The sequence below is a fragment of the Natrix helvetica genome (assembly GCF_964273705.1).
Source record: "Natrix helvetica genome assembly, chromosome: 1".
NCBI classification, from domain to species: Eukaryota; Metazoa; Chordata; class Lepidosauria; order Squamata; family Natricidae; genus Natrix; species Natrix helvetica.
Window position 1 is genome coordinate 248077803 of NC_138548.1, and position 27064 is coordinate 248104866.

A 27064-nucleotide genomic window follows, 5' to 3' on the forward strand; every position below is an offset into this window, starting at 1 on the left:
CCCCCTCCATGCCAGCCTGATAATAGTCATGGCAACGCTTTAGAAGTTGACACTGACTCTGTAAACAGCTTAGAGGGTACTGTAAATCTAAGTGTTATTACTATTGCAATTATCATGTTATTAAACAGGAGCTAGGATCAGCCTCACCTGTTGCTGGATTCGAGCACTGAAATACTTTTCAATAAGTTTTCTGCTGGTGGAAGAGCAAAGATCCAACTCTTTCTCCAGAGCCTATGAGAAATGAGTATCAGCAGAAATACTAGACTATGAATAAAATAAGTAATATATGAGTAACCAAGAGAAATAAAGACGGAAGCTTTCCCAGGCAGGAGGTGTTGCTACACAAGCCACTTTTGACACTGATCTTGTTTGTCCAATGTGAGGCCATACAGAAAGTTTCAGCTGAATGCTTAGTGCTTTTAGTGATTTGCATTGCCGCCTTCCTAGGGCTGAGAAAGAATGACTGACCCAAGGTCACCTAGTTTACATCATGCTTAAGGCAGGGGATTAGAATGTACAGTCTCCCAGTCTCTAGCTGTTGTGGCCCACCACAACAGTCGGACAGTGAGGATGTTGGGAAGGAACATGGACTAGTCCTGGGGATTGAGGAAAGCTCAGACAAGGGCTCTTCATCAGAGGCACAGGGGGTGTTAGACAGCAGTGAGGCAGAAGAACAGCTGAAGCCTGTTCCCAGGGTGTGCATGTGCAGAGCTGCCAGAATACAAGAACAACAAGAAAGCAGGGTCGACTTAAGAGTAAAGCCACACCTTGGAGGTGATTGGCCCCTCGCAGAGGAAACAAAAGAGTGAACGAATGGGGAGTGGGATTTTGCAGGCAACAATTCGTTCATTCGGTCTAGAAAGTTCTGTTTGTGATTATAAGAGAATCTGTGCCAAGTTTTGCTTTGCGTTCTGTTTGGAAACTAGCTATATGGCAGCTCTCTAAATGAGATAAGGTGCGGGGGGGGGGGATAAACATTCCTCTGAAATACTGTTTGCTAAAGCCTTGCTGACTATGAATGAAAGGAATTCACAGTCATCTAAATAAAAGAGGTTTTATCGGGTTCAAGACTTTGCTTCTTGCTTTCCAAGGAAGCCTGGGTTAGAACACTAGCTTGATGTCTTAACTACTACACCAGACAGACACTCTATTAGTTAAAGTAGTGTTTATTAAATTATTGTCATATAATAAATTTGGGGGGAGGGGGTTGGTGAACAATTTGAAACTTCTTGAAAAGGTCAATGAGCTTTTGGGAACCCCTATTTTATCCATTTTATCAGCACGTTTATGTTTAACATCAGTGCGAGGTAAACTCTTTTGCCCAATGATTCTGATAATTTCAATCAACAGTTACGTTTGTACAGCTACCGTACACATGACCTCCCTGCTCCATTCACAGAAGATTACCTCTGCCTTAACACTATTTAAAATGAAGTGGCATCTTCAAAATGCACAAAAGCTTTCCTCCCACTTCACGTGTGAATGCGATCCATTGTTTGAACAGGATGGAAATCCTGACGGGGTAGCACACATGATGCCACAGCACAAATGGGAAACTTTTGTATAAGCCAGAATCTGCTTTTTTTTAAAAAAAAAAAAACCTGTTTGTGTCTAGCTAATAGATGCTAGATGCTCATGGTATTTCTGGCCCTTATGCACTAATGTTATGTGAGGTAGCTGGGAACACATGGGAAGTTCATGCCAGGGGTTTTGTATGCAAAGGAAGGTTGATGCAGGAATGGATAGAAAAGGTAGGTTAAGTGCTATTTTTAAAAAAATGTATTTAGATATATAAAGCCAACATTTGGGCACTATTAGAGTACCTGTTGCTCAGAGGTTTTTCTGTCAAGCGGGCCAGCATAGCATATGGCTGGCCAAGCAGCCCCAAATGGCTCACTGGCATTTTTTAAAAAGTAATAAATTCATTGTCATCACTGTTGCTGGCTTAAAAGGCACACAGCAGAATACCTACAAGTCTCATCACTTCTGCCAGTTCCAAGGTTGCCCCGGTTTCACTAGCCACCAAACAGCTGATTGGCATGCCAGCTATTACTCCGGGGGCCACAAGGATTTTTAATTTATCCATGTGTGGCTCCTTCCCCTTTACAAGTTGTACAGGCTTGTCATAAAGGTAGCAAAGGTTGCAGTAGCTTACTATAAAATCTGGTGTGCGAAGGGCATCTTTGGATAGTCCACAGCCTTCTCCGTGAAAGCAAAGTTCCAAGCTCTATGGGAGAGATGGAGAGAAAGAGAGAAAGCAGTAGGACATTAGATCACGGCATAAGTCATGCCCTTCCTTCTTGGTTTCACTTTACATCCCTAAATACCTGGAGAGTAAACTGAAACTTCGCAAAGTAGTCCAATTTTCCAACTTGTTGTTTTGTAGCGTTTTTTAGCAAGGCCAAGGTGTGATTCCACAGAAGCTCCAGAAGACTGTTTGGGAAGAACCGAAAAAAGTAGAGATGTACAACAGATTGCTAGACAAGGTGTTTTTACTAGGACTCAGCAAAGCCTAGCACATTTGACCCTGGGGTTGAACTGAAACTGCTCAAATTAAGGATAAGGGGATTATAAATTTATTTTTTCTCCATTTTTAATATTTAGAAATCTGTCTATGTTGTTTTATCTTCATTGCATTTTTAAGTTCCATTTATCCCACTCCTGCTCTATTTGAGCTATTTTCTTCATTTGGTGTTGAGAAATGTATAATTTTGGGAGGCTGTATTTCTCCAAATGTATGATTTTTGTTTGCAATTTTATCTACCGGTAATGAATGCAGATTTTGCAACCAGTGTTCTCATTTCTGCATAACTTTTTCATAATTAAATTGCACTGCAAAATTTAGAGAATAATAACTTTAGAAAGATAGCTAAATTACAGTATGCATTGTTTCAAACATGTGGTATCAAAGGTTTGCATTAAAAAATATAGTAATTAAAATATATCCCTCCTTCCTAATTCACATCCATTAATCCACCTATAATATAGGTCCTATATTCTAAGACACACACACCATCTCAAAAAGGATTAGTTGGGGGCAAATATATACAAAGGAAGACAAGGCAGCAAACCAATCCAGTTTAGCAAGTTTCTAATTCCTGGAGCAGGGGTGTCCAAACTTGGGAACTTTAAGACTTGTGGACTTCAACTCCCAGAATTCCCCAGCCAGCATGGTTGGCTGGGGAATTCTGGGAGTTGAAGTCCACAAGTCTTAAAGTTCCCAAGTTTGGACACCCCTGTCCTAGAGGTTTAAGAAAAATTCCATAGGAAGACAACATAGGACAACCAAAAGGCTGATATTAAAAATAAAACATGCAGATGTTTAGTGGGCCATGAAAGAGCATCAATTATTCTAAACTCAGAGGAAAAATAACAACAGACCACAGAATAGGGTCAATAATATTCAAAGAACAAATAAGATGCCACTACTCTGTTTTAACTATTAATGATATTTATGCCTCTATTTTCCTCTATTCCATTCACAGCCAATGCTAGCACCTAGCCAACTTTTGCTCTTTTCAGAAAGCCAAATAGGGCTAGACATGGTTAGTAGTTGTTCCTTTTAATAAGACACCATCAGGACATACCATGGCTTTAGATGACACTGAAAATTTACCCAGAAGAATTGAAAAGCACTATTTTATTTATAGACTTTATTGAATTTAAAGAATGCCCAACTCCCAACAATTCTGGTTGACTGACGCTGTAAACTAGGAGAAGCAACCACAGAAAGAAAAGGAAAAGAAACATATACATCCAAAGACATTGGCATTGTTGCCAAGGAAATTACTAAGAGCTGGTCTCAACTCAAGGTCATATTTTTGCCTAATTTTGTTTCTCATGCCCATCACATCCTAAAAAACCCCAGAGACAAGGATGCATATATAAAGAAGAGAACGTGTCAGAACGGCCTATGTAGCATCCTATGTAGACAGAATTAATGCCTTCTTCATCTAGGATGGTTTTTGGATCCTACCAACGATTTCCTAATGAACTACCAATCAATTTACAAACCAAACACAGAATTCTGGTTCCCCCCCCCCCTTGCATTCTTTCATCTTGGGCAAAATCCTAGGCTATTCCTCTGATTTTACCTTGATTTCCACAAACTGGTTCTTTCATATGTTGGATGACCTCAATTGCTATTAGCATTTGCTAATTTTGAATGGTAGGCAAGTTACACCAATTGTGGCTTAAGAGAGACAAGAGCCTTACTCTTCCTTCTGTAGATGTCCTGGGTCAGTGTTGGTGAACCTTTTCGTGCCAAAATGGGAGCGTGCACATATATACTGGAAACCAGAAGAGCAGCTGCATGCACCTGCTCTTCTGGTTTCTGGTGCGCATTCACATGCGAAGATCAGCTGGCTGGTGCGCATGTGTGTGTGTGAAACCGGAAGGTCATTTTCCTGGTGCACACATGCGCACTGTACAGCTGCTTTTCTGGTTTCCAGCACTCCCACACATGTGAAACCAGCTAGCTGGCGCACTGGAACCTGGAAGAGCAACAGACAATGGCCCGTGTGCCCAGAGAGATGACTCTGTGTGCCACTTCTAGCACACATTGCTATAGGTTTGCCATCATGGCCCTAGGTAGTGCCAACTATGATCCCTAATTCATAGCATGGCAAGACATCTCTGCAAAAGCCATTTCCCTCTTTATGTCACCTCCTTATCCTGATTTTACCTGTTAAAATTCTCCTGGACAAGGTTGATATTTAGATACTGAAGCTCATACTCCAAGAATTTCATTAAAGGCGTGATGCACTAGAAGAGGCAGAAAAAAGATCCACAAAAAATTAAGTGACAGGAAATAACACTTATCAGTTATTAAACTAAATTATTACCTATGAAACGTTCAAGGAACACCACACAAGAAATACAAAAGGCTCGCTGCAGGTGAATACAACATGGCCAGCATGACATTTTAAGTTGATTATATGCTGATTACTGATCCAAATTCTTTCTGGATGCTTTCAGATTGAGATATTTATTGTGCAATTATTCCATTGTAAAAATCTATAGAATTCTATGGAAACCGCAAACAAATATTTTTAATCCATGTTCAAATTGTTGTAGTGTAGAACACTAACTATTTAACTCCTTTTCACAAACTCATGTGGAATATGGGTTTTCCCAAGTGTGGATTCCTATCAGTGCATTACCAGATTCTCCCCCATATCTAGCCTGATTCAAAGCCAGGAAGATAAAAGAGGGAAAATATGGGATGTCTTAACAATAATAATATTTTATGGAGAGATGAAAGAACAGAGAGGTACATACAGTTTTGAGTAGCAGATTGGTTATTGTTATGGCCTTTTTGTGAATCACCCCAAAATAGGTTCCAAAGGAACAAACTAAGGGGGAAAAAATGATATATACAATATTTAGCGAGCAATTAAATACTCACATCCTCTGGGTTATTACTGCAAACAGACAGTTCCTGGATGTGTTGGGCAATTCTAGCATCCATCTGCCAAATAAAGAACCACACGTGCTTTTAATGCCATTAAGGAGAAACATAACACTGTATAAATATTAAAAGTGCTGAGCCATTCATATCTACATCATTTCAGGCATTTCATACTGCATCTTAGAGATTTTTGTGGGAACAATCTATAGCTGGGCCATTTATATTTCACACTGGCCTGGAGAATAAACCACATGAAGAACGGCTGCAGGTTTTGGGTTTGGCTAGTCTAAAGATAAGAAGAATTAGGAGTGACATGATACCAGTATTCCAGTACTTGAGGGGCTGCCACAAAAGAAGAGGGGGTCGAATTATTATTCAAAGCACAGGAAGGCAGGACAAGAAACAATGGATGGAATTTAATCAAAGAGAGAAGCAACCTGGGATTAAGGAGAAACTTCCTAACAGTGAGGACAATTAACCAGTGGAACAGCTTTGCCTGCAGAAATCGTAGGTACTCATCACTGGAGATTTTTAAGAAGAGACTGGACAGCCAGTTGTCTGAAATGGTATAGTGTTAGATACTAGCTTCAGTTATGGTGGTTTCCACCAAGGTCCTCTGTTCCGGCGGGAACAGAGGTTTAATCTCATTGGTCGAAGCATTTGACAGCTCCCTATAAAAGGGCTGCTGTCAGACTCAACCTTCGCTGGATTGTACATACTTGTTCTGTTACAATAAAGAGCTGTTGTTGCCTTTAGCCTGAGTGTGCCTTTTCATTACCCGATCTAAGATATAGGGTCTCCTGCTTGAGCAGGGGGATGAACTAGAGGACCTCCAAGGTCCTGTCCTGCCCGCCCCGCCCTGCCCTGCCCTATCCTATTTTACTGTCCATGCATTTAAACTCCTGGAACGTTTAAGATAGAAGATATGAGTTTTCTCTCTGTTCTATCCAATGCCATTGTCACACACCATATATACCATTGCAGACATAATTCCTTCTATAGAATTGAGTTTCATGTACAACAGCCTGGTGAATTTAGCAACTTGTTTAAAGCATTCTGGTACTGATCATCCTTGGATTACAATAGCAACTGAGCCCAAAGTTTCTGTGCTAAGTAAGGTGGTTGCTAAGTGAGTTTTGCCCCATTTTGTGACTGTTTTTGCCAGTTGTTAAGCAAATCATTGCAGCTGTTAAGTAAATCGTGCAGTCATTTGGCGAATCTGGCTCCCCCCCCCCCCCCAATTGACTTTGCTTGTCTGAAGACAGCTGGGAAAGTTAAAAATGGGGATCCCGTGGCTCTGGGACACTGCAACGGTCATAAATATGTTTATTTTGATTATGTTTTATCCTGGGGATGCTGCAACGGTCGTAAGTGTGATAAACGGTCATAAATTAATGGTCATAAATTTTTTCAGCACCCTTGTAACTTCAAAAGATCACTAAACAAATGGTTATAAGTCAAGGACTCCCTCTGGTGTAAAGCCTAATGATCTGTAAGGGGTAAAGGATGGAATGGGAGAAGGTAGGAAAAGGCATCATTGGCTGATTGGCTTCTTCAACCTTTAGCATGCAGAGAAGGCTAACAATGACCAGCTCTGTCCAGATAACCCTCCCCCCTCCCGCCGAAATAAAGCAATCCTGCTGTTTTCTTTTTTACAAGTGCCTTTGGTTTTGCTCACACGGATGTTTTCCCCACGGTCTGTCATTCCAATATCCCTGACCCACACTTCTCAGAGGGATAAGAACTCCGTGAGTTTGGTCTCTGAAGCAGATTGGGACTGTTCGCCTCGTACCCTTCGCCACCCCTTGTTCACCACCCCTATCCATTAACCTCCACCGTTTGTCCTCCGCTGATACACCCTTAGCTCTTTGTGCTGGCCAATGGGCCCCAGCCTCTTCCGCCCCAGGCCCTTCGTCACAGCCCATTTGGCGAAATACTGTTCACCCCAGGCTTTTGGGACCAGGAGACAGTTTGCCACCAGCCAATCAGAGGAAGGGGAGGGAGAAAGAGAGAGGGGGAGAGGGAGAAAGTGTTTCGTGAAGAGTTTCCTCTCCGGGGTTTGTTTCTCCACCCAGTTGCTTCAGGTCCGAACTAGAAAACCCTTTGCATTCCCCTCCCTTGCTGGAAAACCCTTTGCGTTTTGCCCTCTTCCTCCGATTGGCTGGCGGCGAACTGTCTCGTGGGCCCAAAAGCCTGGGGTGAACAGTATTTCACCAAATCGGCCATGACGAAGGGCCTGAGATGGAAGAGGCTGGGGCCCATTGGCCAGCATGAACAGCTAGGGTCATATCAGTGGAGGACAAATGGTAAGGGTTAATGGCTGGGAGCAAAACCCTGGTGGTGAACAAGTGGCGGCGAAGGGTACAAGGCGAACAGTCCTAGACCCCTCTGAAGAGCCAGAAGTTCCCTATATGAAGCAGCCCAAACAGATGTGGGATGATACTTTGCCCCTGGCATGCTCCTCCCCTGACCCTTTTCTACTGCTGAAGGAAAAGTGGAAGACTGAGCCTGTGAGGTTACTTTGATCGCCAGAGTCTGCACCACTACTCGGATCTCATTGTTGAGGCAGGAAACAGAAGCCTGAAGCTGTTGATGCAGCGTGTGCTGGATCTGCTCTGGGGTAATGACAGGTCCAGTGTTCTGTTCCAAGTATGCCCAGTTCAGCTGTTTGGGCAACTTCAGGATCATCATCCGGAGCTGCTCAATGTTATTCACCACAACACAGAGCTGGAGGATGGGAGGAAAGTAGAATCAAGTCAATCCTTGTGTTCAACCTTGTTTCTTGTACCCAACATCTGGCTCTCCCACTTACTCTATTTGCTGCTTGGCCTGCCTCGCTTTGATTGGAAGACAATTCCTCTGCCCTTGCTTTGATCATCTGACAGTACATCTGAGCAATTTTACATGTGTCCTAAGAAGTCAGAAAAGAGAAAACTGTCACTGATCGGTCAATGCCGTAGGCTTCGCTTCATCCTCCAAGGACACTTGACTGCCTTTGATCCCTACAATGTACAATATGGTCAATCACAGCTGGCTCTTCTATAAGGAAGCATCAGTGATGACTGAGTCATACAAGTGGAATGAAGCAGGCTCTGAATTCAGAGGTTCTAATCTTCTAATGCTGCAATTCCACCAGTCTTCCTCCCACTCTAAGAAAACAAATTTGCGCTTTGTTCTTCAGTGAAAAAAAAAAGCCGTGGTGGTGGTGGTGTGAAGGATAAATAACATAACTTTTGGTGTTGCTTGATTGGCACATTCCCTGAATATATTAAGTCTTTAATTATGCGTAATTCCACTTATCTCATTCCTGTGCAAAACAAAATCCCTGGTAGGAAGACATATCACTAATAATATTTTAGAAGATTTTGAGCACAAGCATAATATTCAGTAGAATAATACAATTTTTGGGGGAAGCATGGTAAAAAGCATATTAATTGTCAGGTTCCAAAGGGTTAATGAAACCAGCCAAACACAGAAACGGTTTGTAAATGCAGTTTGTATTCTTCCTTCGGCATGAACTGACCAACAAAGCACTAAGGCAATGAATAAATTGTCAGAGTTGCCACCCTGTGCTTCCCACCACCTTTTATAGCTACATTGGTAATTAAGATAAACCGTACCCCACGCATGCGCACACCCATCACCTTGTGACCCAGAGCAAAAACCACCTGGCAATTAATCATGGATTGTTAGCTTTGTAGTTTCTTCAGCTTGCAGAGGAGGGAAGGTGAGTCTTGGCAGCTGGCCCAGTCTTCTCCCCTGAATGGCAGCTCTGGGCTTGCCAGAGCTGACATTAATGAGATCTGGCTTGCAAAACCATTTTTTCCTTCTTTCTAATATCTAATGGTCATGACCACTCTGCTGCCTCTTGTGAGACAAACAGAAATGTAGACAAGCAATTCTGTAAATAACTCTGTACCATGAAAAGTTTTGTAGGTAAAAAAACTATGCTTTGAAATGCACCCAGAAGCCTTTGTCAGAGCCAACGTAGCTCACAAAGCGATGGTGTTACATGGTCATACTGAATTACACCCATAACTACGTCTGGCATCGTATTCAGGAATGGCTGCAAATTCCAAGAAGTTTTCTAAAGCAAACCTATGTATAGCGTATTGCAGTAATTTGGAGAAGAAATGACTAAGTAACCATGAACTTAGTGGAGGAAGTGACCATCAAAGGTTGATTGCTAATCGTTTTACTACCGGTTTGTAGTGTGTGCTTGTGCATGCGTGCGATGCTTCTGCGCATGCATGGGTGCGGAGCCTCCCGCCACCGCTACTACTGGTTCAGCAGCAACCCACCTCTGGTGACCATGTAAGTGTAAGTGACCATGAACTTACACTGGTCACTTATAGGTTGTAAGTGTAAATGACCAGTGTAAGTGACCATGCACAAGGCCTCCCAATGCAGGAAGAAGTGCAATTCACACACAAATTGAATTTCTGCAAAAAAAACTCCTAATCACAGATTTAATCTGTTCTTCAGACACATGGAGTCCAGAAGTTGCTCCAATTGCAGCCAGTTCTACCCCATCCAGAAATAATGATGGCAAGTACCCAGATCACACAAGATCTGATTTTTATACTGAATTTTCTTAGACTTAATACAAACTGGGACAGAAGTGACTTCTGGCACAGATTAGAACGATCTGATCTTCCTTATTTTATACATACCTCGACAAATTTCACCATGATCATAAAGGCCTCCTCGGGGTCAGGCCAATCCAACTGTTGCCATGTCTTCACCATCTGAGCATAGCAAGTAGATAGGTCAACGATGGATGTACTGTGTTTATTCAATTCTCCCAGTGGTGTTAACTGAATAGAAATAAAACCAGAGAGAGGGAGCAACATCAGGTTATTCGAGTCAGAATTTAATCTGGAATGTTACAGGATGAGCTTTTGGCTTCGGTTGGAGTTTTTTGGACCTGAATATCCTAGACAGACAATGGTGTTTTAACACTTGAATTTCCCTTCTTTCAATAACTTGACCCAGAACATTGTATCTTCAATTTGATCAGTACATGGAGCAATCAGACTTTTGGGGTGTTTTGTTTTGTTTTTAGAAATGTCACATAGCAATTCTGTGCGGAGATGCCTGAAAGGGTAACCTTTCTGCTACAAAGGCCTCCAGTATGCTTATGGGGAAAGCATCTTTGCACTTTTTTTTAACCTTCCATTAATATATACTATATTAAAAAAACATGCCATCTTTTCTGTTGTTGTTTGAGAAATCTCAAGGTGAAAGAGTCAAAGAATAGAAACAATAATTGACAATTATCTGAGTTGGACAATATTCTTTTAAAATATCTCATAAGAATGAACATCAGTTTGCGTAACTAAAGTAGCATTGTGTCTTTATCTGAACCACATAGGCATCATGAAATGATAATTAGCTTGTGCCACCTATGTGAACAAAGTAACTAGTTGAAAGGACCTGATATATACTCAATGAATTTTATGTGGATCAGATGTAAACTCAAATTGCTGAATTCATTGCTGGATTATTATTCAGATTCAGATAATTCCATAATTGCCAACCACAGGTGTCAGAGTGGATTAAGATATGCTAGCAAATCATTCATTTTAAGATATCTGCTTATCTGCAAAAATTATACACACAATATAATTCACAACTTTTATTCCATTGAGGACCTGGATGCTGCACGAGTCAAAAAGAGGACTGTGAAAATATCCACAGACCTCTCACATCCTGGACATAATTTGTTTCAACTTCTACCCTCAAAACGACACCATAGGTCACTGCACACCAAAGCAGCTAGACACAAAGACAGTTTTTCCCTGAATGCCATCGCTCTGCTTAACAACGAATTCCCACAACACTGTCAAATAATTTACTAAAACTGTATTACTATTCTTCTTCTCTTCCTTACTAAAATCTATATCTTCCAATTATTACTATAACCATGTTGCTTGTATCTTTCAAATATTGTTTTTATTGTTTCTTAATATGATTTGATAGCTTATTAGTAACCTTGACTAAGTGTTGTATCTTTTTATTCTTGATGAATATATTTTATTCTTACGTATACTGATAGCACATACACCAAAGACAAATTCCTTTTGTGTCCAATCACACTTGGCCAATAAAGAATTCTATTCTATTCTATCCTATCCTATCCTATCCTATCCTATCCTATCCTATCCTATCCTATCCTATCCTATCCTTTACTATACTATACTATACTATCCTACTTGTTAATCCACAGACAGAATTAAGTGATGGTAGTATCAGGGGCTACTATGAAGGTGCTACATAATATACACCAACGATTAAATGTATGAAGGCAGAAAAACCTCCTCCAAGAAACACAGGGAAGATAAAACAATTGAGCAATGCTTTCCTTTCTGAGTGGGATTACCTGGTCCACTTGGATGGCTCTTTGGGTCCTTTCTAAAGCTATTGTGTAGGTCTTCTGTAACCACAAGGGGATGGCTTCTTTAAACCATAGGTGGAAACCAGTCAATGCCAGAGGGGTATCCCTGGAAATAGGAAATAAAAGTCGTTTGTATCTCATGAGAAACTTATTTTTTATTTCCCAAACATTCAACTTAGTTTTTCTCTAAAGAATATTTTTGTTGTGGTGACCAATCACAAATCTGTCTCAACAGATCCTCATTGGTTATAAACAGTCAGCAATTCATCTACAGAAGAGTTCACATCACATGCTAAACAAGAGCCGTAGTAGTGCAGTGGTTAGAATGCAGTACTGCAGGCTACTTCTGCCGATTGCTGGCTGCCTGCAATTTGGCAGTTTAAATCTCACCAGGCTCAAGGTTGATTCAGCCTTCCAAGGTGGGTTAAATGAGGACTCAGATTGTTGGGGGCAATAGGATGACTCTGTAAACTGCTTAGTGAGGGCTGGAAAGCACTGTGAAGCGGTATATAAGTCTAAGTGCTATTGTTATTTGCTTGTTTAATAGTATTTTACCAAATAAATCATAATTAGGCTATACAGCTCACTATGCTTAAGCAGTGCTTGCAAGTCACGTTAACTCAAACCCAAACAAACCACATTTTGTCAGTGAATCAGGCCACAGTTTGGGCACTGAGGATTCAATGGCAACAATACATTATAAGCGCAATCTCAAAACAACAACCATAATGTATAAAACAGCCTAAAGACTGAAGGCAAAGTGTTGTCCTCTGCAGAGATAAACACCTGCTGCACACAAAATCCTTCATGTGATAGAAATCCTTCATGCTGAGATAAAGTTGGAAAAGACTTTCTGCTGTTAATTGGGACATGCCACTGTCAATCTTGCTCAGCTGCTCTTTGACATAACAAGAAACCTGCAGGAGCATAAAAAGGGTATAATGGATCAGGTTTTGGGGTTGATACACTGAAATTGAATCAGAAAGATACCACTAGTTGGCCCTGAATAGAAATCTGCAAAAACTGGCTCAGGAACTAGGCTCATCGTTAAAGTGAGACTGATGAATCCTCACCACTGAGTTGAGTGGCTAATTCAAAGATGAATTCCTGTTTTTTTCCTCATTCTGGGTGCACTCCAGATATATAGACTTTGCTTCTAGAACTCTCTAGCCAATATAACCATCACTGACAAGATGTGTAAGTCTGCACATCTCGATGGCATCACTATTGAAGAAAGCTGCCTTAGAAATTCTGAAGTAATTGGATTATTCATCCACTAGTCATTTCCCCCAGTATCTTCTGCCTTGCTGTTAGATATAAGCCTGAGGTCCTCTTTGATACAAAGCAGTGAAAGAGCTACTCACCAGTTCCTGCATTTGAAGATATGCAATTGAGAAAAGATCTACTTTCACGGTGCTGTATTGGAGGAAGGAGAAAGACACGATCAGAAATTTTCTCATGGGTTTTATCTGTTAGGTTTATCTTTATGTATTAAAGCTAATAGCACTAGGTATGTTTGTTTATGTTTATGTTTATTTGGATTTATATGCCACCCTTCTCCAAAAGGACTCAGGGCGGCGTACAACATTAAAAAACACACATCCCAAAAGTTAAAAAAAAAAGATTAAATCCATATCCAAAAAACCAAACCGAATTTAAAAGACAATAGATTTAAAATGAGTTAAAATTAACAGGCCAGGCCGGCTTGCTGGAAAAGCCAACTTTTAAGGGCGCGTCGGAAGGACTGGAGGTCAGGGATTATGCGAAGCTCCGGGGGTAGCTCATTCCAGAGGGAAGGCGCTCCCACAGAGAAGGCTTTCCCCCTGGGGGTCACCAGCCGACACTGTCTGGCCGACGGCACCCTGAGGAGGTCAACTCTGTGGGATCGTACTGGACGGTGGGAGGCTACTGGTGGCAGTAGGTGGTCTCGCAGGTACCCTGGGCCTAAGCCATGGAGTGCTTTAAAGGTCATAATTAATACCTTGAATCGCACCCGGAAAACAACCAGCAACCAGTGCAGGCCGCCTAAAAGGGGTGTGACATGGGAGCACCTAGGTACCCCCATGACAACCCGCGCAGCCGCATTCTGGACCAGCTGAAGCCTCCGGATGCTCTTCAAGGGCAGCCCCATGTAGAGAGCATTGCAGTAGTCCAGGCGAGGTAATTTAAATGAGGCATCCATATATAACTGATCAGTAACTATGACAGCTCAGAGGCAACCCAGAACCAGCATCAATATTGTTAGCTGAATTCTCATAATTGGCAACAAGGAAGACAACTAGGAAGTTGAAAATTTGCTGACTTGCTGATTCCCAAGCCTACTTGGGAGGATAAAAAGAGAACTAGAGGTTTATCTTCTCAATGCCAGCATTAAAATAATCCACCCAATAAAAATAGTTGATGAGCAGGGAAATAGATTGGTAAAAGTCTCTAAATAACCACAGGAAAATTCCTAGTGCAGTAAATACTGCACAGAGGTTTGACCTAACCAGTTTTATTATTACTTTCTTCTTTAAGCCAACAGACACATGTATTAAAATGTGCATTTATTTAACTGGAATACACAACATCTAAATCCTCTGGGAATAAAACCTTATCATTAGAGTGGAATTTTATACTCGCTCAGCTTGTTGTCTTATCACTTCTGTGATCTGGCCTCATCCACTCACTTTGGTAGCAAGTCTCTATGGCCTTAGAAGTTACCTAAACATCCCAGTTGCAATGTATGGCTATGAAAGTTGGACCATAAGAAAGGCTGAGCACCAAAGAATGGAGGTCTTTGAACTATGGTGCTGGAGAAGACTCCTGTGAGTCCCTTGGACTGCAAGGCGATCAAACTGGTCAGTCCTAGAGGAGATCAACCAGTGGTGGGTTGCAGGCGGTACGCCCGGGTATGGGCATACCGGAGCCTGCCCAGAGCATCGGATACCATTCCAGTACGGTGCTCCAGAGGGTCTACCCGAGCTCCCTACCTGTCTTTTAAGGCTTCCGCGCATGGCGCGTACAGCACCTGCGCGATGCTCCATGGAGCAGCTGGAGCATCAGGGAGGCTCGCGGAGGCGCTAAGATGCATGCGTACACTGAAACAGTAGGCGTGAGCTTAAATGGACTCCAGAGGATGGTAGAGGACAGGAAGGCCTGGAGGAACGTTGTCCATGGGGTCACGATGGGTCGGACACGACTTCACAACTAACAACTAACAATAACAACAAAACATTTGAAGAAGCAGTTTGCGACCAATTGGCCAAGCTGGGAAAGAAGAAAAAAATTTCCTTCAGAGACTTGCCTGATGAAATATTTGTTCCAGGTTTTGAGACACTCCTGGAGATCTGCATTCACCTCCAGAAGAAGACAGACCAGAGCTTTGCCACATTCCTCCATTGTCTATGGAATGGATAGAAAAAAGAGAAACAGGGGTAGAGATCTAGCATGAGCTTTGTTTCTCCCCAAAACCAAGACACTTTCAGACTAATGAACTTCTCCTAGATTTCCACACTATTTCTCTGGGGCAAGAGGCTGTTTCACTCTTCTGCCACGTGTTGCTATGTTGCCATTCCTCAGTGGTAGTTCTTGGGGTTAGAGAAGTTGGCTTACTTTACTCAGAGGTGTCCTGAACAGTACAAACTGATTTTTCATGTTATAGAAGGGTCTGGCCCAAAAGTGGAGTTCTCAATTTCAGCTGATATCATTCTGACATAACTTCAAACTTCATGATCTGAGAAAAGTAGGAAGAGCAAGAATACTAAAAGCAATCAGGAGGCTTAAATGGCAAGGGACGGTGGTGATTAGAGCCAAATTACCTCTTCTAATTAAGAGAGCAAGAAATGCTATTGTGGGACCTTAGCCAAGCGTTTTCTCTGTTATTGACATTAGGAATTATATGCTACTCCACATACAAGGGACTGATATTCTAATTATTTATTTTTATTCTTTTGTAACACAGTGCTGTAAAATAAAGGTTCTGTCATTTATAGTGGGACTTCAAGTCCCGAACGGCTCAGACCACAAACAATTCGGATGCCGACCAGAAAATCCACTAAATGTTGCATTCAGGTCACGACACATCCTCCAGTGCTGAATAAACCCAGCCGTGGCGATTTTCCCTGCTGCAGTGATTTCCCTTTCTGCGCGCACATGCACAATCGGTCTTGCTTCTGGTCACGAACAAATCAGGTGCCGACCGAAGTCCTGGAATGGATTACAGCCGGCACCAGAGGTCCCACTGTACCCTGCAGAGTTGCTTTCCAACCAGCTGTTAAAACAGCTACGGTTTTTTTCCCCTTTTTTGTGAGAATATAGTTCAGGACTACTAAGTATGCTTCATTGTTCTAGGAAAGATCTATACAGTTGCATGTTCATGATAACACATGCTCATGTGGCTTTATCAGAGGGACGCAACCAGCTATGTCCTGATTTTGACAAATGTAAACTCCTTATCTAAAGTCAAGCTACAGCAGTCATATCTGTGTGTTTGGGAGGAAAATGTTGTCGTGGTCTTTATCCAAAATTGTTGTACAGATTAGTATGATTGCACAGATACAAGATATAATACAGGAGCATTTTTATCCTGGCTGGGCTAGCAGATGTTTTGCAAATGCCAATGATATGCCCTTCTAGAATCAATAGGAAACACAATTCAACAACCTCTGGAAGATTCTAACATAAACTTTGCTCGAATGTAACATACCTTTACCATTGGCTTCAAGTGCTGCTTCTTCATGTAAAACCACTCTACTGTTCCAGTCTGAGAAAATAGGCAAGCGAATAAGTTACACAATAGTCTTCCCTATGCTTCTCTGCATATTAAAACCTACGCATACATTAAGGCAGACATTGGTCTTATCTGGATAGATAGATAGATAGATAGATAGATAGATAGATAGATAGATAGTTAGATAGATAGATAAGAGAGAGAGAGAGAGACAGAGAGACAGAGAGAGACTATATAATTTAGCAGAGGTCCAAGAGTAGAGGGCCTGAGTTCCAAGTTAGATCTTCAGAGCATTCTGTGAAACATCGTCTGTAGCTGAAGAAAAATAGAACTGTGGATTTCTCCATAAAGAGGACTGTGTGTAAATCCAGGTGGTGAATTTTGACAAGGAAACTAAACTAAAACTTTTATTTTTTTGTTTTTTTGTTTTTTGTTTGTCAAGCATAACAGATACAAGTATAGACATGATTATGAATACATGAAATAAATACGAATACAAGGGAAAATTAGGACAGGGACATTAGGCACGCTGGTGTGCTTATGCACCATTATTCCCTTCAAGACTTCAAAAAGCATTAAAAACAAAACTGCAAGCCTGAGAAAAGATATCCCAAAGATAACGAGATGGCTTTGTACCTTAAGTGCCTCCGTTACCATTTCTTCAAGAACAGGAGTCGAAGTACAAAGTTCTTTGAAGGCTTTCATTTTACACATTTGGACCAAAACCCTGTGAAGATGGAAAATCATGGCTGAAATCCAACGCAATTCAGAGAAAAGTCTCTTTTCCATGCAAAAGATGCCACCGCTTTTCTCTTAATCAGTCTCAAATGCAAAGATTCTGAATCCATTCACTGAGAATGGTAAGAAGAGCTGAGAAGAAAGACATCTAAAGACCACAACATTTGTTGATAAACAGCATAGAACAATACTAAGAAATATCGGTGTCCCCCTATAAAGCAGCTTCCTATGTTCCTATTGACCTCAACATTGTTGTTTGATCCCTCTCTTTAGGATATACTATGAAGAGATCAAACAGAAGCCTGATTTCCAAGGACATGGAGATCAGTATTTGTCAGCCCTTACAACATAGACCAAACTAAGAAGCTAATGACATGTAGGCCAGGACTACTTTTATTGTAATAACTGTAATAACGGAATCTTGAAAGTCTGGCTGTAGTTCCTCCCTCCCTTTCTTTATCTTCGTGTAAACTGGGACAGGTTTATCCGAGAGATTTTCTCAAGTTATTTTCATCATCTGGGCTCAAGACTCTCTTATCTGACCATTGCCTGACTGGTTGCAGTTCTTCCTCCGGTCCTTCAAGGCCATTCCCTCTTCCCTGTAGTTTACATCATTATAATAGGCCTCATGTTTTTCTGTAGGAAAAACTTTCAGCAAGTGCTGTGGAGAGATTTTTGCTCTGCTTCTTATGTGCTTCAGGCGTCTCTCTATACCTGATGCTTTTTATGCTCAAGGAGAGCTCAGCCTCTTCCTCTTTTCATCTTCTGGTTTCACAGAACTGGCAGAACCATCAAACACATATTTTAAAGTGGTTCTTGGAAGATAGAGATCACCAAACCTGACCTTCATTCAGACAAGGCAGAGGAACCATTCATTGGGGAAACTGCTAATGTGACTGGAGGTTTAGAATTGATCTTGCATAGAGTATCAAAATCCAGACAAATAAGACTGATGCTTTTTTTGTTTCATGTTTGCTTTCTGTTCACTCTTTCCATTAATACAAAAAGAAATAGCCCCGCAGGAGTCTTGACAGGTGCCAAGGGACAGATACATTCCTGTCTCTTGGTGCTATTTGGGTGAATCGTGGCATAAACTACAAGCTTTGGTTCATGAAAGCTTCTATCATAATAAATGCATTAGGCTTACAGATTCTTAGGTGTTATGTGAAGGAAATGTAGGATCAGTATATTGAATGATTCATGATTTATGTCCACTTAATTAAACAGTAATGCTACTGAGAGAATACCCATGCTTGAAAAATGTTGGTAGTTTTTCTTCTGACTATGTGCATCCCAGAAGGTTTCTGATAGCTTACCTGAGCAGTGACTGCAGCCTCTGTGTAGATTTGGATGAGGAAAGTGGGAAGACGATCCGGAACCTTTGAAGAAGAGAAATCCCATAGTTCAGTAAGGACTGGAAAGATTCTTCCAATTCAGCTGTCTGCAGGAAGTAATCAACATGCCATAGATGTAAAAAGACTTAGTCCTGCTCGGTAATATCTGGATCATTTCAAGATCAAGATCTACTAGCATTATGCTAAGAGAAATGTATTTCAATCCACATTATCGGATAGGCATTGTAAAACTATAGGTAAAGGTAAAGGTTCCCCTCGCACATATGTGCTAGTCGTTCCCAACTCTAGGGGGCAGTGCTCATCTCCGTTTCAAAGCCGAAGAGCCAGAGCTGTTAGAAGACGTCTCCATGGTCATGTGGCCGGCATGACTAAACGCTGAGGGCACACGGAACACTGTTACCTTCCCACCAAAGGTGGTCTCTATTTTTCTACTTGCATTTTTACATGCTTTCAAACTACTAGGTTGGCAGAAGCTGGGACAAGTAATGGGAGCTCACTCCGTTACGTGACACTAGGGATTCGAACTGCTGAAGTGCCAACCTTTCTGATCGACAAGCTCAGCATCTTAGCCACTGAACCATCACGTCCCTATACAATCCCCCTAATGGATAAGTGTCTGATGTTGGAACCGAAGATGTCTTTAGCTGAAGCAGAATGTTCCACCAACCCTATAGTTCCACAGCTCTTCCTTTCTTACCTGCTCAGATCGTAATCGGCCTTGAATCCACTGATACTCTATGCTGGTAATCTGATGGAGCAGGCAGCTGCTGTTGAACTCCAAGAACTGGTACAGCTTGCTGTAAGCCAGCCAGTGCCTATGTTAACAAGGGAAGGAAAGCAGCATTAAACGCCAGAAGAAAAACCTGCAAAAAGTACAATTAGAAACAAAAAAAGCCCTCACATTAAGTAACCTAACCAAACTATATAGATTAGGCACAGTATGTAGTCAAATTGGCTGGTTTTGCCAGTTTGCTGGGAAACATTTATTGGTTTATATGCATACTGCAGAAAGAGAAATTAAAAACAGCAGAAATTGTAACCCGCAGTTCTTGGCAAAGTCCATTGTGGGAATCACATACATTCAATAGGCAAGAGGTAGGAAAGAAGGAAGGAAATCCCAGTTGAAAAAGAAAAGTCAACATTATTGAATTCATGAATGGAATTCTAGGGATAGTACTAAACCCTGTTCTCATGGCATGCCTGCCTAATTTTAATAAAATTACAACACTCTCAGGCAATAGAAAAGAACCTTCACAACTTTTTTTAAAAAAAGAGGGACAGAAAGTGCCAGGAGTTTTTGGTTTCCAGAATGTTGCCTTGAACGGAAGCATGCAGGAGATATTTACGCCAAGTCTTGGTGGAAATCTGAAATGTCCTTCTGAGTAGCATGTAGATACAGGATAGTACTGGCATGTTTGCTTAACTCTCCATCCCAGGAAGTGCTGCCAGCCTGCAGTGAAAGAGAACAATGAATAGCTCTCTATGATATCAGATTGGGGTGGGTGGGTGGTGCAGCATATCCAATTGCTTCACAGTTTTGCAAATAACAATTACCCGTATAATGTTCAGGTCTTTCTTTCTTCTGAAACTTAGTTAAATGCAATTCCCATTTACCTAAGCATTTTTAAATGGTCATCCATAGAACACATACAACTTCATCACCTCAGAGTAAAGTTTCTTTTAGATATATGAATCAGTTTGCAGCCCTGAAATTTTGCCATTACTCTTCTAAGATTTCAACTGTGGGCAGAGCTTGTGCTCAAAAACCAAATTTGTATCTTGACTTGAGAGAAGAGTTGAAAATAGCAAACAGGTCGGCTGAACTGATTTCAATATGGAATCCATTTATTTTCCAGAGAACAACTGAACATATGTCACTCTGTCATAATCCACTTATCAGTTTGTTTATCTAGTTACCTGGTATTGAAGAATCTCATACGAAACAATCTGCTGAAGAAGTTGCCGATGAACTTTGTAACTTGTCTGCGTCTTGCTGGCCGAAGTAGCTCTCTAAAATAAGATGTATATATATATATACTGATCCAGTTTTCAGAAGATATTAGAATTTCTGCCAACAGGTTTCATCCTTACATAATACATATGCATACATGTTCACAATTATAAAAATGGGATGCTAACATTGTTTGTTTGTTTGTTTGGATTTATATGCCGCCCTTCTCCAAAAAGACTCAGGGGGGCGTACAAGATTAAAAAAACACACATCCCAAAAGTTTAAAAAAAAATTAAATACATATCCAAAAAAACAAACCAAATTTAAAAGACAATACATTTAAAATAAGTTAAAATTAACAGGCCAGGCCGGCTTGCTGGAAAAGCCAACTTTTTAGGGCGCGTCGGAAGGACCGGAGGTCAGGGATTATGCGAAGCTCCGGGGGCAGCTCATTCCAGAGGGAAGGCGCTCCCACAGAGAAGGCTCTCCCCCTGGGGGTCACTAGCCGACACTGTCTGGCTGACGGCACCCTGAAGAGGCCAACCCTGTGGTTCGTACTGGACGGTGGGAGGCTACTGGTGGCAGTAGGTGGTCTCGCAGGTACCCTGGGCCTAAGCCATGGAGCGCTTTAAAGGTCATAATTAATACCTTGAATTCCAACAATAGAAGTATTAGTGTAAGATTTATTATATTTATCGTTTTACAAAACATAAGCTAAAGCAAGATACAAATCAGAGGTGGTATTCAGCAGATTCTGACCAGTTCTGGAGAACCGGTAGTGGAAATTTTGAGTACTTCGGAGAACCGGCAACTAGCACCTTTGACTGGTCCCACCCCCATCTATTCTCTGTCTCCCGAGTCCCAACTGATCGGGAGGAAATTGAGATTTTACAGTATCCTTCCTCTGGAGTGGGGAGGGAATGGACATTTGACAGTATCCTTCCCCTGCCATGTCCATCAAGCCACACAACGTCCACCAAGCCATGACCACAGAGTAAAAAAATTTGAATCCCACCACTGATACAAATCCATGTCAACCTTTCATCCATACAGTTTTAATATGCTCTTAAAGTCATAAAATGTAACACACAACCCCAATTAGAACATCTGACTGTCTTCTACCTTTGTGAAGAAGGGAAGACGACCTTCTTCCCACCCAGATCACCACAAGAGAAAAAGATCTCAGTGGTAGGACAGCCTTGTCTCAAAGATTGCAGCAACTATATTGAATGGGTCTTAAAAAGTTAAAGGAATCAAAACTGTTCAAATCAGAATTCATAAAATACCCAATGGGAAATTGATTCCTCTTATCCCTACCTTTTTGTGTACCAAAAAAAACTGCAGGTGGCAGTGCCCTCGGTTGGGGTAAGTATCTGTGCGAGGTTCCAGCCTGTACCAGCGATCCTCCCGACAATGCAGGTCCTACACAAGCGAGGTGAAAAGCCTTAGCTCAGAAGTAATGAACTACATCACTTTTGAAAGTGCCATTTCTCCATTCCTACTACATGCTCAGGGAATGGCTCTACTTTCATCATAGAAATGCAGTGTCTCAATTAATGGAGAAATTGGAAGGTTGGGCAAGCAAGAGAAAGTGCTCAAATGGATCCACCTATCTTATCTCATTGTACAGCAATTACATTTCAGTGCAATAATTAATGGCTTCACGGGAACATTTTTTTCTCTCTCTCAGTTATGCTAATGGTTGATTCACTCCAGATATATTGAACCAACTCCAGAATTCTGATGCTAGCTAGGAACTGTGAGACCTGGAATCTAAGATATTTGTATGGCAACTGTCTAGGAAAGATCAATATGTTCTTGAATTAGTTTGTAGCTGGCATAGCTACAGATCTTTATAGAGCCAGTCAGGTTCTCATAAACCCTGGCCTTCTGCTCAGAGACCACAATAGAAATTCATGCGGAGGCCTGCAAAATAGGCCTCTTTATTATTTTTCGGATTATTCCAGAAAAATCTATAGTTCTCTTACAGCATTTTCATTAGGTCTAGTGTTTGAAAAAGGAATCTCAGATTTACTTAGAGCAGGGGTGTCCAAACCTGGGAACTTTAAGACTTGTGGACTTCAACTCATGCTGGCTGGGGAATTCTGGGAGTTGAAGTCCACAAGTCTTAAAGTTCCCAAGTTTGGACACCCCTGATTTAGAGCAAGGTGACATATTCTGTTACCAAGTTCTTTCATAGTCAGATAAAAGGCTCACTTGAAATTTCAGTTAACCTTTTTATTTAATGGCATTTACGCTGCTAAGTGGAGAAGATAGACCACACGTAAAGAAAGACTAATCTGCTCAAGATCAAGTTGATGTGTGTGTTTGTGTGTTGTGTGTATCCGTCTGTCCGTCCATCAGTGTGTCCCAGCATTATTCTGACAACATGCTATTACCCTTCTTACCTGAAGATGAATGACTACATTCCCCAGGAAATCATCCTGTCCTTTATTTTTCCGAGCGTCTTTAAGAATTCTGAGTAGGAAAAAGCAAAACAAGGACAAAGATGAGAGAACATTTCTCATGTACCAAAGAGAAAAAGAATGTGCTGCCTTATTTAAATATTTTGTTTAGTCTTATCAGCTGAATTATGTAATTAACAGAATTTGATATACAAAAGGCTGATAATCAGCCCAAACCTTTTCAGGCCACGAAGGTCACTCAGTTCTTCCAGTTTGTGCCGTACAGGTTCAACCGCATCAAAATCCCTAGAAGAAAGCAAATACAAATACGCCTTGATGCTCCTTTTCAAAACCTTCAGGAAATAGAAAGAAATGAATCAAAGCAAGAAGAACAATTGATTGATTAACTGATTACAGTATGTGCCATCAAGTGGGGGTTGACTTTCAGAAGCCACCTAGATACAGTATATACCTTCTCCAAAATGATCTGTTCCCAAGCTGGCAATTCTTCTAATAGTGGAGAAGAGAGATCCAACCTGTTATTTTGCTTATTTTCAGGAGGCTCCAACCCCTCAAAGATGTATGAAGTTGAACAATTTGCAGCCCCTGAATTCCCTACCCCTTTTTGAAGCCCTTAGGTCTTCTTCTGAGTAATTTTTGAAAACCGACAGCACGGTTCTTTGATATTTTCAGATGGGGAAACAAACTATAGTTGACATAACAGAAAAATAAAAAGAGCCCGCTCTTTCACAACCGTTGCTCCACTTATCTCTGGGATGGCCTCACTCATTTTGTGGCCATTAGCCTCCAGGAATATTAAATGTTCATCTAGGCACAAAAGTAGCTCCGTACTACTTTTTCCTTATTTTGGTCGTAGCATGAAAGAAATATAGTGCGAAGTTCCACTTAGAAAAGGATTTATTCCTATTAAGCATATTTGTTTGGGAGATGATGGACAGTTGGAGGGAGCTACATTGTTTTGCTTTGAGTCTGCTACAGGATGAAATATCAAACCCGTCACTGTGAACTTAAAACTATGTTTATAGATTCTTTATCTTGTCCAAATCGTTAAACAAGCTGAGAAAAGAAGGCAGCGACTGGCTGCTAGAATCCTTTCCAACCCCTTCGTCAGCTGTGGCCATAGGCTTGTGGGAGCACACCAGAGGTGGTATTCAGCCAGTTCTTACCAGTTTGGGCGAACCGGTAGCGGCAGCTGCTGGAAGCTCCGCCCATCCACCCCGACGTAATGTGCAACCTTCTGCGCATGCGCGTTCTCAAGCGCGCTCACATTTGTGAACCGGTAGCAAAGGTAAGTGAATCCCACCACTGGCGCACACATGCACTGGAAAGCAACTCAGGCTGCAAATGCTCCACTCTGGTCATTCCTAAGTGATCTGCTGCTACCCCCTCTTTACATTGGGCGGTGTTTGCCTAATGAATCGATCTCCTTTCTGATTTCCTTTGGGACACTTGTTCTCAAATTCTAATGAGATACAATGAAATCCAGTAGTTTCTGCTTACCACATATCTAGCTGGAATTCGGCATTTTCTATATCTTCAAACTCCCTGGAAGAAACCGTTAAAAAAACATAATTAATACAAGGGAACATTGGAGTGAGAAAGTGAACCCAATCCCCTTGCCTGCATGGAGAGGTAAGGTGGAGCTGGACCCACTCACTCTCACATGCCAGCAGGAATAATTATCAATGTAAAAGGACTACATACATATGTATATCAGGATCCTTTTCTGCTAAGTGATAAGAAAAACAGAACTGGATAGAACTACCATATTTTTTGGAGCATAAGAGGCAATGGAGTATAAGATGCACTAAGATTTTGAAGAGGCAATTTTTTAAAAAAAGTTTTTGCACTGACGACCTCCCAAAAATGGCCCATTTTTCATGAAAATGGGCCCATTTTTTCCTGGGGGGTTGGGGGGGGGCAAAATTGAGTAAAAATCAGCCCATTTTTTGCTCATTTCTGCCCTTCCCAGCCCCCAGGAGCACTCTGGAAGCCTCCTAAAGGCTATGAGTGGCCATTTTGGTGAAGGGGGAAGGGTTTCGGGAGGTCAAAAATGCTGTATTCAGTGTATAAGACACACCCAGATTTCCCTCTTTTTTGAGGGAAAAAGGTGCATCTTATACTCCAAAAAATACGGTAGTTGATGAACAGGCATATAGAAATGACAACTATGAACCTAATTGTATGTACAAGAATGAATGAGAACCATGTACTCAGTCCACCATTCCCTTCCATAGCTAATGACAGAAATAAAAAATTAGACAACGGAGCAGCTGGACTTAAAAAACAAACATACAAAACTTCCCCAAACTACATTTTCTAGATACCTTAAATTGTGACTCCCAGAAAGTGGAGCTATTGTCCAATTCATCTGGAGCAATATTTTTTAACCATGGCAACTTTAAGATACAGGGACTTCAATTCTCAGAATTCCCCAGCCAGCACGGGGAAGTTAAAGTTGTCAAGATTGAAAACACTGATCCGAAGGCTCTCAGGCCATCCCATATTGCAGGTTTAAAATCAATGGCTATTGTACAGGAAGAGTTCTAGCATTGTGATGACACCTTTCCAATATCTCTACTGTAACCCTCTCTTCTCTCAGGCCATGGCTGTAAAGAAAGCTGTCAGATATTATTTGCCTTATGGTAAACTCTTCCTGGGTCTTCAGCTTCAAACTGTTTATCTCTCTTTGCTATTTTCTCCCCCCAACAACCAACCAAGAGCCTTTTCTGGATATAGTATTACATTTTCTAGAACCGGCGTGCACATGCTGGAAAATGAACTTCTGGTTTCCTGCGCGCACATACACGCCGGCCAGCTAGTCTTCTGGAAACTGGCGTGCATGGGCATGTGACAACCAGCTGGCTGGCACGCGTGCTCATGCCAGAAAACGGAAGACCAGCTCTTCCAGTCTGGCACTGCCGCATGCACGAAGGCCAGCTGATCGTCGTGCACACATGCACACCAGAAACCTGGAAGAGGAACAGGCAATGCCACGCGTGCCAGGTGACATGGCTCCATGTGCCATTTCAGGCACGCATGCCAAAGGTTCACCATCATGGTTCTAGAATATAAACTAGGTTGCTGAAAACTATCATTTTCTAGCCCTAAAATTATCTTTAAGTTTGATTTTCTAACAAGTCCAATATCCTGTTAAGGCCAACACAAATTAAATATGCCAAAGAGATGAGACGTACAGAATGAAGGTTTCATCCCACACTGGATTTAATGTCTGATGGATGACTTGTGTGCGATGGGTTTGGTCCTCTGGCAGCAGGTTCTTCACCACACCCTTAGCTCGCCTTTTGTTCTGCTGATGGGAACCATGGGATGAAGAGCCCTGTTTTTTTCTTTCTATCCCTAGCAGGCAGTACGGATCACTTAATCCTGAAAGCAAATAAGGAGCTTCACAATAGGCAGGGGTGTCATGGACTATGATAAGGTTTCATAACGAGTAGCAGAATTATGGCAGGAGGTCCTCTAAATGTTTCTTTCCCCATTCTACTATTAATCTTGATACTGTGCATGATCCTTATTTTCCACTAGCCCTGAAAATCCAAGAAAAATAATAATGTAGCATTATTTTGCTTCGTTCGTTTCCCGCCATCAATTAATCCACACCATACAGACGGCTTCTTTTATTTAGGCGATCATCATCTATTTCCCCTTTCTTCTGATAATTACACTCCGCCTCTTCTAAATATTTCAGGCACCAAAAGTTTGGCTAAATTGTACGGTGTGAACTTAGCTGTCATGATTTTCTCAGCAAAGTATGTTCAGGGATCATGATTAAAACAAGCCAAGGTTTAAAGGGTATCAATCCAATCCAAGTGCTGTTTAGGATTAACAGGAGGACTATAAGCAACCTTTCCAACTGTAAACTTTTCTCTTATGCTCTTCCACTAAAATATTTGGCTGCCTTGTGAGAACAATTTGTAGAAGATAATGTAAAAAGTAGAAAAGCTTCCTTCCTCCAGACATGAAAGTTCATATTCATTAGTGTTGTTTTAATGGCATAATTTGCATTATTGCCATTTCCAAATATTTTGCTATAGTCCTAGTTCTGCGCGGAATTA

The 27064-nt window shown here is 41.4% G+C and overlaps 1 protein-coding gene across 7 annotated transcripts in view; it reads right to left on the bottom strand.

Moving 5' to 3' along the window:
- Window positions 1-27064, bottom strand: part of UNC13D (unc-13 homolog D) — a 62156-nt gene that overhangs the window by 13222 nt on the left and 21870 nt on the right. For all 7 annotated transcript variants that reach the window (XM_081935767.1, XM_081935768.1, XM_081935771.1 and 4 more), the window contains 23 exons: window positions 26186-26375; window positions 24489-24533; window positions 23205-23273; window positions 22971-23040; window positions 21880-21984; window positions 20529-20621; window positions 19958-20061; window positions 19309-19426; window positions 18573-18697; window positions 17155-17245; window positions 16495-16551; window positions 15094-15191; window positions 13172-13223; window positions 12594-12724; window positions 11793-11913; window positions 10084-10227; window positions 8223-8321; window positions 7931-8137; window positions 5408-5470; window positions 4685-4764; window positions 2328-2433; window positions 2156-2227; window positions 148-231 (listed from right to left, as the gene is read on the bottom strand). In XM_081935767.1, the coding sequence (XP_081791893.1) occupies window positions 148-231; window positions 2156-2227; window positions 2328-2433; window positions 4685-4764; window positions 5408-5470; window positions 7931-8137; window positions 8223-8321; window positions 10084-10227; window positions 11793-11913; window positions 12594-12724; window positions 13172-13223; window positions 15094-15191; window positions 16495-16551; window positions 17155-17245; window positions 18573-18697; window positions 19309-19426; window positions 19958-20061; window positions 20529-20621; window positions 21880-21984; window positions 22971-23040; window positions 23205-23273; window positions 24489-24533; window positions 26186-26375 (2324 nt within the window). The remainder of the gene's footprint in view (window positions 1-147; window positions 232-2155; window positions 2228-2327; window positions 2434-4684; window positions 4765-5407; window positions 5471-7930; window positions 8138-8222; window positions 8322-10083; window positions 10228-11792; window positions 11914-12593; window positions 12725-13171; window positions 13224-15093; window positions 15192-16494; window positions 16552-17154; window positions 17246-18572; window positions 18698-19308; window positions 19427-19957; window positions 20062-20528; window positions 20622-21879; window positions 21985-22970; window positions 23041-23204; window positions 23274-24488; window positions 24534-26185; window positions 26376-27064) is intronic.